Here is an 11721-nt window from a genome sequence, read left to right on the forward strand (position 1 = left end):
CTGTAAATATATCAGTATTAATACCTGTATTTTGTGTTTTTAAAGTGATAACAATGAAGTTAGAGCTTGTTGGCGATGTAAGGAACACAAATAAAAAAGGAAGACCATCCCAATTGCAAGACATTTCCCGACTAAATGGGAAACTTCATCTACCATATCCTCTTGAAGGTAGAAAAGTGAAGGATTGCGTCGTGTGTAGCAGCAGAGCACAAGGCGGCACCAGGAAAAGAGTGAAGTTTTATTGCAAAACTTGTGAAAATGAGCCCGGTCTTCACATCGGTGTTTGTTTTGAAAAGTACCATTCATCTCAGATATTTCAACAACATGATGACAACTAGCCTGCAGTTAAATTTGTATTCGGAACAATAATAAGCAGTTTTATTTCTTATCATGTTATAATTATTTACTGTCACATTATTAATACTCATTGTAACTCATGTTAGTTTATAGAAATATAACATTTCCATTGTAATACTTTTCGACTACATTATTATTTGCCTTTGGACCTTTAAATCCATTTAACTTTTTAAAAGGCACAGTATCAATGACGCGCTGAAAATAAATCCGAGCTGGTGGGGACGCAACAATGACATGGCTGCTGTGTGCACGCAGGCGCCATAGTGGACAGCACCGCTGCCCATCCGATCTGAGTGGACAGTACGCGCTAAGTAAATAATTTATGTACATAGTTTAGTTTATTTATTGACTTTCATATTTATTCAATTGACTTACATGAAAAATATGTGCCTAATATGTATTTTTTAAGGTTTATATGCTGTGATCATTGTAAATAATTAGCTATGACTGTCAATTGCATTTCTATGGATTGCCTAACGACAATAAAAACCTTGAATCTTGAATCTTAAAATAATACGAGCCTACGAGAAGCTATATTTGGTCAGCACTGCTGCCCATCCGAGCGGAAAGGGTTAAGAAATGTTTCAATTGTTTTGAACTTTTATTTAAGTAAATAAGACCACCTGTAAACAATTATCAAGTTACTTGTGTTAATTCCATTGTTCAAGCTGTTTGATTTAAAACGAAATTATTTAACAGAATTGTTCTGTTTTCAATAGTGTGAGTAAAGTGATTAGAACTGCAAGAAAGTGTCCACCTATTGTATTATCCTAACATATTAACAAGGAGGAATCAGGATCACCAAACATCAAAATTAGACTTTTGGTTATAATACGTTTTTTTTAGAGTCCTTCAACATAAATGTATATGCGTACCGTACAGTATATAAGCAAACTATATCAATGTCATAAATATTAGGTAGAGTAAGAGAGCCAAATGCATAAATAAATGCATGAGAGCCATGTGTAGATGAAAGCAGGTTGACCGGTAAAAGTAAACCATATTAAATTCTTTCTTGAACTGGCCGAATAATTAGCTCGGTGACCTGAACATTAGGAGGTGTGCCTAGGACATAATGGACAGCATCTGCGATGTCCTTGGCATTGAGAGGTTCAAAGAATATGTTCAGCTCTTTGCCTTCTTTGAATGAATCAAGCATCGGTGTAGCTACTAAACCTGGACTTATATTTGTAACTTTAATTTTAGACGTTTGTGATGCAAGATCCATTCTAAGACCTTCACTGATGACCTTGGCTGCATGCTTAGATGCTGAATATGGAGCAATACCAGGAAGGTTTGGAATCCAATGAGAGCAAATGCTGTTAATGTTGATTATATGACCATCAATGTTACGTGCTCTCATTGACTTGACTGCTTCTCGTGCACACGCTCCAGCAGCAAAAACATTCAGTTCAAATATCTTACGCCAATCTTCAAGGTTGCCATCAGGGATGTAGCTTGTTACAACACCTGCATTATTCACTAAAACATCTAAACCACCTAAATTTTCTGTTATCCACTGAAATGCTTTATTAAAATCCTTTTCTTTGGTGATGTCAGTTTTTATTGGATGGAAGGTGCCCGGTTTTCCTTTCAGCTTGTCCTTGATTTCAAGCAAATGGTCTTCCCTCCTGGCCAGACCCACCACTACCATGCCACTCTCCACCAGGTTCTCCACTATGGCAGCTCCTATACCAGCACTGGCTCCCGTCACAACAGCAACTCGTCCCTGCCACCTTTCCATCAGTAGCGTAGCCAGAAATTTCGTTCGGGGGGGGTCCGAAACCGGGGGACGTTTTTGTGTGTTATTTGCCAATGAGTTCACTGGTAAAAGGTAAATACTAAAAAATATGGAGCTTTAGTAACTACGCCTTATAGAAAGTGGAAAGATGTAATAGGCAAATTCAACTCTACCAGCAACTCTAGTACCACAAATTCTCTTGAAATAGCTACAGAAACTTTACGAAGTTCAATTCTGGCCGAATAGAAGGCACCGAAATGATGTTGGATTCACTGCATAAGAAAGAAAAAGAACAAAACACGCTTCACTCAAGCGTATAATTGACACAACTATATTCTGTGGAGAAAATGAAATACCCCCTCGGGGACATTGGGCCACTGACGACCAAAAACCCTTTAGAAAAAGAGGGCAATTTTCGAGTGTTGCTCGGGTACAGATCAAACTAACGGTCGGAAAATGCACCTGAAAAACTTTACTGATTAGAAGTTCGGCTACTTTGGATTTCACTGATTGAGGTATTTATGAATAAGTTATAATGACGTTTTTGTATCATTACACTGTAGACAAGTATATAATTATCGGAAAAAAAAAATCAAAAAAATCACTTTCGGTCGGAAATAAAATACACCTGAAAAACTCTAATTATTAGAACTTCAACTACTTCAGACTTACGTTATTGAGGTAAACGTGGCACTTTTGATTGAGTTAGGACGACGATGTTTTTATCATTAAACAGTACTCAACTACCTATATAATTATCGAAAAAAAAATCACTTCCGGTCGGTAAATACCGAAGAAAAGCTCTCTACAGGTTCAAGCTTTGACGATTTTGGATTTCACTGGTTGAGGTAAAGTGGTACTTATAGTTATGTTAGGACATCGATTTTAGGTATTAATGCAACGCCAACTAATAAATATATAATTATCGAGAAAAAAAACAAAAATAATCACTTCCGTTCGGAATATACTAAGGAAAATGAAATAATACCCTCAGTGAGTGAAATCCAAAAGTAGTCGGAACTTCTTATCAGCAGAGTTTTTTCCGGTGTATTATCCGACCGGAAGTAATTTTTCAATTTTTCTTCGATAATTATATAGGTATTAGTCGGCGTTCAATTGATATCTAAAATCAATGTTCTAACATAATTCTAAGTACCACTTTTATCTCAACGACTCAACCAGTGAAATCCAAAATCTGAATCAGTAGAGCCTTTTCTCGGTATTTTCCGACCGGAAGTGATTTTATTGTTTTGTTTCTCGATAATGATATATGTATTAGTCTAACGTTGAATTAATACCTAAAATAAACGTCCTAAACATAATTATAAGTACCACTTTTACCTCAACCACTCAACCAGTGAAATCCAAAATCGTCAAAGCTTGAACCTGTAGAGAGCTTTTCTTCGGTATTTTACCGACCGGAAGTGATTTTTTTTCGATAATTATATAGGTACATTATACAGTTTAATGATAACAAAACTCGTCGTCCTAACTCAGTCGAAAACACCACATTTACCTCAATCACTGAAGTCCAAATTAGTTGAAGTTATAATCAGTAGAGTTTTTTCAAGTGTACGAGTATTTTCCGACCGAAAGTGATTTTTTATATTTTTACGATAATTATATACACGTCTACAGTTTAATGACACCTAAAATCAACGTCGTAACTTTATTCTAAGCAGTCATTTTACGTCCTCAAAACGAATTTGAACGAAAGTGGTCGCTAATTTAAACTGTTCGCCGTGTTACGGTTTCAGGTTACTTTGCGACGTCACGTGACCGCGCCCTATAGAAATAACGTGATTACACTACACTTCCGAAAGGCCGAGCCCAAAAGTATCGTTTTGATACTTTATGATTTAAAACGAAAGGACAATTATATTTTTAACAACGGTCACTGTAATCAATTAAATCAATCAATTTAATGTTTGTAGACAATAGTAATGATAACTCTCCTTTTTTTCTCCTGCTCCATGATTTATTTTTTAAGATGTCTTAAAATTTCGGGGGGGGTCCGGACCCCCTGGACCCCCCCCTTCGCTACGCCACTGCTTTCCATATTTGTTCAGTTCTGTATTTGCAGGAACAGGGGACTAATTAGTTTTAAACGTCTCAGCTGATGTGTTCGTCACTGGGGTAGAGAGAAACATCCTCAGGAAGATTTCTACATTAGGATAAATTTCCCGTAGGCCACTTTCTTTAAGCCATTTGCAGAGATAGTGGATTTTTAGTTTCAAGGTTGTTGGCTATGAAGTGTGATTTCAGATGAACAAGTTCTTCAAAAATCTAAGGCTCTAAATCATTATGTAAAACATCAACAAGTTTTTTACTTTCAATTTCTAGTTGTGTCGTTCGTTGAAGTCCACAGTGTTATTTATTAAGCCTTTTTAATAACCCTGGTCTGGCTGGCATCTAAAGGCGGTTTGTGGAACTGCTGAAACAGTAGACTGATAGGCCTCTTGGTGTGCTTCCAGGATGCGCAAAAGGCCCTTGAATCTCAAGTGCATGGCAATAGATCGCCCTATTGAAGAAGAACCCTTTTAATGCTGATGATCGTTATAGCGATCATTCCTTATTTTCTTCCATATTTTATATAGGTCTTTGATTCCTATTAAAATTTTGTAATAAATCATAATATATTCCCTCTAAAGTCTCTAAGGAATGTAATGAAACCTTGTTAATCCTCTTTGGAGTTTACTCTATGGATTACATTCTATGAGTGCATTTTAGACAAAATGGACCTGGTATTTTTAACATATCTACTACATCATAGCTTAGCATCATTTGCTACACTACGAAAAATCACTCTGGCACTAAAAGGGTTAAGAAGTTATATGAACAAATATGCAATACATTTGTAAAGTCTTTCTTTAAAAATAAGTTAGTTATTGGATTTTCCTGTTCTTTTAAAAAGAAAAACTCTACAAGTAACATTACTACTGATAGTGAAAATGGCCTTGCAAATTGCACCATACATTAAGCATTGTGCATTAACCATTGAATCATACATTGCAATAACATACAAGTATTAACGAACATATACAATACCTACTGTAAAAGTTTTCTCAATATAAAGTCATAAAATTTGGTGAATAGTATTACATGTATAACAAATGTATAGTATAAACATGTTTAAGACTTATAAATGTTTTGTACCGACTTATTAATCTGAAGTTAATTTTTACATAAAAAGAAATGTCATTTAATATCGCCACGTAAACAAGGGGTTACTGAACTAATATACAATTAGATATGTTCATAGTACATATAAATAGCTACAAAACAAAATAAAAATAATTAAATCAACTTACAAACTTACGACAGAGCATACCAAAACAATGCATTGTAAAAAGTAAAGTATACCTTGTTTTGGGTAGTATAGCTGCCACGGATGCTGATGGAATGGACAACAGTCTCGGGCACTGGTTTTAAAAGGGTCAATACACTAGCAATGCGAATACTTAAGGTCTAGGCCTGTTTGAGATCTTTGAAATTTTGGATTAGGTGGAGGCCCATTAAAAAATTTGCTTCTAGTAGTTATTAATTAATATCTTAACATATGGTCAGAAGCATCACATACACACAGGAAAGGGTACAACACAATCAGCATTAGCTATTTATTGCTTGGAATGTAATCCGTTCCTAATAACAAGCACAATGATAGCCTAATATACAGCACTAAGTCTAACTTTGTCGTGTAGGAAAGTTTACAAAATAAAAAGCATTTATTTTTAAATTGTAACAATGTACTGGCTTCTACCAACTGCAACCTATGACTTGTTCACTACTGCATCACTCACGGAAGACATTTTATAGTCCAGATAGTGTGATTTTCTTACTGTAGTACGTATAAAATGATTAGTAAAAAGCTTTAGTTTTAAAATAAGTTAATACCAGTAACAATTGAATTACAAAAAAAATAATTATTTCTTTTGTATATTTTTGATAGCAAAATCTTCAGATAATGTTTCATACTGTAGTTATGCATACATGTGTTTGGAATGAGATAGCTCGTAGACTTATTAGATCATATGTAAGAAAACCCACAGACAGACCTAATCAGTTTTAATATTTACCAATACACACTTTTTTGCCATTCTTTAAATGGGGTATCTAGCGACAGCTAAAGAAACCCTCTCAAAAACTTTAATAAAGTATGGCTTGAATTAACCCTTTAAGTGCAGAGTTTCAACGGTGCTGTCACCCGGTACTGCCGGGTTTATTTATCGTGCATAGAGCTGCTCCATAGTCAGCATATATGTAGTGTGTTTCTCGTCCACCAAGATCAACTTCAGCTACATATTTATTTACTAAACTGCCACCAGAATCTCCTGATTCGTAACATCAGATCGTGGTTAATATATTGAATTCACATCCCGATCGCCATCATTTTCTAAAAAGTTACAAACTGCTGAACGCCTAACTCGCAACACATCTGGACAAATCTAAATATGATAAAAAGTCATCATTATTATAACTAATTCCTGCCATACTGACTGAACCACTATCAAAATAGAAAAATTTACAATAGAAACTGAAAAAACTAGAAAACAACATCGTTCTGTTTCTAATGTTCGGTTAAACTTCACAATGTGCTTTTGTGATAGTTCATTAGTTGATCATCAGAGTGTAGTTGCAATTAAACAGCACTACTGTGGATTTGTAATAATTCAAATAAACACTACTAGAGGCCAGTGTGTATCATCTTACGACTGCAAGGTATCGCGTAGCGAAACAGCGGTTTTGGACATGTTAACAATTGGCTTTGGTACGCCAAATCCTTGAATATGGCTCTCCAGTGTGGAACCCCCACCAGAAGTTTCTCATAGATGAACTAGAGACTATTCAAAGAAGATTTATTCGAATAGTGGGTGTCAGGAGTGGTCTTCTCTATCGTCAGGTTCCCATCGGGGAAGTGTCTCGTGATCTGGGACTCCTGCGAATCGCAGATTCTCCGCTGACGTTGTACTGCTGTCAAAGATCCTCAACGGCAAGATCGACTGTCCCGATATGCTGAGCCAGATCCTCTTCAGGACCCCTTCAGCCACTCGCTCCAGAGACCTGTTCGCTAGGCAGCAACATCGCACCAACTACGCAGCAAACGATACGATGTACCGACTTCAGAGTTCTGGTAATAGCATCGCCGACATCGTTGACTTTTTTGTGGACAGTATACCAGTGCTCAAGAGGAAGATCGCCGGTCTGCATGAGTTATCTGCCTAGGAGTTGCACAATGAGGGAAGACACTCGTTCTTACACTTTACCTGTACGTACGTCTCTCATTTCTGTTATTTATATATTGTTTCTTGTTAATTCTGATCTATTCTTGTTTATTCATGGTTTTATTCTCATTGTTTCGTACTAATTTATTGCTGTTATTGTTCGTTGTTTTCCATAGTTCAAATCACGGTACACTAATAATTAATTACGTTATTGTCATTCATAGTTTATAACCGTTTCGTCACTTAAATAGTTTATTAATCGTTATTGCTCTATTTGTCACTGTGGTTGTTTACTTTCATTGTTTAATTATTGTTCAAAACTGTAAAAATGGAGATGTCCGTTGAAATGTAAAATAAAATAAAAAAAAACAGAGCGGTTTGGGGCGTGGCAGTAAAGGGGTTAATAGGACTGAAAGCCAAGGATTATTGCTAGTTGATAAGAAAATCAGCAGGCTTAGCTTGAAAACTGCCTTCTACAATCCACTGATTTGGAATAAACATATAAAAGTACACATTAGATGTGTTTAATTGTACTACAATCTTTCTCAACCAGCAGAGAGCATTCTACTTCAACTCATAATCCGCACATAATGCATTCTCACATATTAGTCCCAGTCGTTGGATTCCTATCTAAGTTTCCTTATTAATTGTGTAAAAATTACATGGTCTGTTAACTGCTCTCTACTTGTGTCTTGTATACAAATTTGGTTTTAATTGGATCACAAGTTTCCCAATTGTGAATTTTTATTGTTGAAAAGTGCCTAAAAGTGGTTCCTTTTTGTTGTTATTGACAGGATTGGGTTGTGGCAAACAAACTGTTGTTTAATTCACTTAGACCTGAGATGAATTGTTTAAACTTTAGATGAGTATAGAAGATTAGTTTCTTGTGATAACACTAGTATTAAAATTATTATTGACTTCTCTTTGTATTATTAATTATAGGTTCCCTACCTGACCATGAAGTCGTGAATTTCATTCACATAAAAATCATTTAGTAAGTTGTGAGTTTAATTTACAAACTGTAACAATCTCTATAGTTTGTGTTTAAATGAATCAACATGTGTCATCGCCATCACTATGTTGTAACGCCCCATTCACATGTGAGTGATAATTGTGCAAGCCTACTCGCGATTGGTCCTGGCGTGATTTATAGTAGTGTACCTGATCAAATGGAGTGGTCCACACGAGCAGGCCAACCACTAATAAATCGCAGCTGACAGCGGCTTGTCTGTGCACTACTAAATAAAACAAGATATATAAGAGTTATTGTTATTACTTATAAATCAGATAGGCCTAGATAACCTTAAAAATATATACAATGGTAATGAATTTTCATATGACAATTTAGCCTACTATCGTTATTTATTTTACAATTATAAGTAGATTTTCTTACCAGAGCCAGTAGTTTTGCAAGGTTAGAGAAGTGCATTTAATAATTTGATTATATTACTATAGTGAGTATGTCAAAATGTACACTTGGCACTAGTCTCCCATAATACAATATTTTTGTGTTTGCCATAAAACAATATATTACTGAAATATGAACTTATTAAGCTATGACTTTTTTCATAGCTTAACATGTAAATAAGTAAATTGATTTGGTACTTTGGGATTATACCGACCACACCCAGACATGAATCGTTATTTCACATTTCGTTTCTACTGATTACTAGATTAGCGTAGAACAATATTTCGTCAATATAAAACAGGAATTGTCTTATCGCAAACACCTCCCCATCCTCAGACAGAGGTCAAAGTCGAGCGTCTAGTAGATAACGTGATTGCAGAGTCTCGCCGCCCGTTCAGCTGGTGCATCGCTTTGTTGTACTTCCGTGTTTTACCTCTACATTTCTCCAAACACAAAAAATTCAACAAAAACAAACATTTACCAAACTAAACTTTTTATTAAAAAAACACTCAAAACTTGTTTTTATTCTTGATCACATTCCGCCACCCAAAATGCGAGTGCCTCCGGCCATCAGCGCGGGCTTCGGCAGCACCTTCGGTGCTGCCCCGCGCTGATGTCGACGAAAGAAAAACATCCCTCGAGATAGTACCTATCAGTAAAATATCAAATTCTAGAGGGGCTAATCAGAAATATAAATTGAATTGTAATGGAAAGGCAATGATGTACCGTGCAAATCACGTGATGCCGCGCGGCCTGCCGTAATCAGGATTCTCGAGAAAGATAAGATAACAGCGACAACAATACCGATCACAATACCTGGAAATGCTTGTAAGTTTGTAATTTTGTAATTGAAGAGTTGTTTTTTCGTTCTATCATGTTTGTTTCTATAAATTTCTATTTTTGTGTTCTTCATACTGGTGTGGTCGGTATAATCCCAAAGTACCATTGATTTAAAAAAAATATTTAACTACGGTAGTATTTAAAAATTTGGCTATAAATTTCTCCTACATTCAAACCTATTCATAATCCCATTTAAATTGTACCTACTAACAATTCGTTATAATAAACCAGTAATTATAAACGTTATTAGCATCACAAATACTTATGTGGGACGTGAGAAATGATCATGAATAATTAATAATCAACTATGTGGCTCACGTTTTTGTTTTGTATAGACATTTTTTGTTAATTGACATTCACTCTTATACATTTTTAGTACAATTTTAATGGAATAAGATTCTGGTTGAATATAGATAGGAGGAACTAATTTCTTATTTTCAGTTTAAAAAACATGTTCATTTTTTATTTAGCTTATTTATTTTTTATTTAAGTTCCTACCTTTTAGTGTTGTGTTATCAGTTTTGATATCCATCATTTTTATGCCTATGTAAAAATAATATAGAAACTAATATTTATACTTGTGAAAAATTAATATACCTAATAATACGTATGTACTTTGATATTATAAGCCACACTGTCTCCATCTACTATTTGTTATTACATGATATAGAATATAGATTAGGTTATCATAAATATGTTACTAGTAGTACCAAAGATAAAGTTAACCTTTAAAAGCACTCATATGATCTGAGCTTGAATTTGGGTACTATCTTGAGGGATGGTTTTCTTTATCCACCATTAGTGCGGGGTGGTACTTCTATCGGTACTTACCCGACCTCGATCACATGCCAGATCATTCGACAGGATCTGACGTTGGAAAAATAGTAATGGGAAATGCCACTGGCCATTCCCATGCCAAATGGAAATCAGCATAGGTGGTGGTGGTGGTAGGTAGGTGGGGTTTGCTAATGGGCGTAGGTTGCACCTCGGATTGTTCATAATTTCTTATACAAACTGTTCTCTAGTATCGGTGATCATTCAGCTGTCAGCTTCAATCTAGTAGTATTGGTAACAAAGATCATCGCTCCTGCACATTGTGGTCGGCTACATTGCAGTCCCTCGTGTGAACCACTTCATAATGTGAATCAAACTACTAAAGCCGGTTTCACATGAGCCACAAAACGCCAAACTCGGCTTTTCCTGCTCAATTTCCAACTGTTAACCTCTTGCAGTTATGGAGTTGTAAACAATGGGTGACCACAGTGGTGCTTCCACATGAGTGGCTGATTTCAGTGTCTAGTGCCAAAACGCATAAGCGTATGATGTGGCCTAGGACTTTGCACTTTGGCATTTGTAGCCGATTGTCACATCTCAACTCAACTTGATTGCAGGTGTGTCTCAATTTAGTTCTGATGTTATTAACATTGTTTTATTGTTAAATATGTGCGACTTAAACACTGAACGATTTATAATAGAAGTAGAGCGTAGTGTTGTGGAATAAAGAAACAAGTAATATTCCACATTTGTTCGTTAAATGATCTTTCAAGCACATAGTAAATTTTTTTTACAGTTATGGAATCTTTCCTAAGCCCTCGAGTGCAGTAGAAGTAGGTAAAACTGACTTGATACAAACTTGGAACTAAAGATGAGATCAATCTAAAGTGTCTTGCCATTCTTCTGCATCGCCTTAAATCACGGAACAATTAAGCATGATAAAAAATATAAATTGTTCTTCATTCGTTTTTTCGTCAAAAGACGACTGCTGAATGAAGCGGGGAGGGGGAAACTGAATCGTAGTAGAATGCCAAAACTTGCATTCGCCGTCTGAAAGGACCCACAATATCACTGCCACAGCTAACAGCTTTTTTCTGCATCCAGTTGGAGCTGTTTGAAACCACTCTAAATCATCCCAAATGACCAATCACCACTGCTATTAGGCTTCCTCAATTATCGCTAGTATGAACCGGGTCGATTAATAATAAGAGCTCTGGTATGATACAATTGGCAAATGTTCTGCTCATTATTTAACAAACCATACTGCTTCCTGTTAGGTTTTGTTGTTAAGGCATAAAATGAATCCCTATTTTAGATGTATCCGTCCATTCCTGCACATATTGTCGACATCATTAGTAAATTAGGAAAAGTTTCACCAT

At 35.7% G+C, this 11721-nt stretch overlaps 1 protein-coding gene across 1 annotated transcript; it reads right to left on the minus strand.

Annotated features, from left to right (window-relative positions):
- Window positions 1–1218: 1218 nt before the first annotated feature.
- LOC124355585 (farnesol dehydrogenase-like) lies at window positions 1219–2101 on the minus strand. Its single transcript, XM_046806747.1, has one exon. It carries the CDS (start codon window positions 2099–2101, stop codon window positions 1361–1363), a length of 741 nt encoding a protein of 246 aa, XP_046662703.1. The 3' UTR covers window positions 1219–1360.
- Between the last annotated feature and the right edge of the window lie 9620 nt (window positions 2102–11721).

This window comes from Homalodisca vitripennis, chromosome 2 (assembly GCF_021130785.1).
Source record: "Homalodisca vitripennis isolate AUS2020 chromosome 2, UT_GWSS_2.1, whole genome shotgun sequence".
Classification (NCBI taxonomy): Eukaryota; Metazoa; Arthropoda; class Insecta; order Hemiptera; family Cicadellidae; genus Homalodisca; species Homalodisca vitripennis.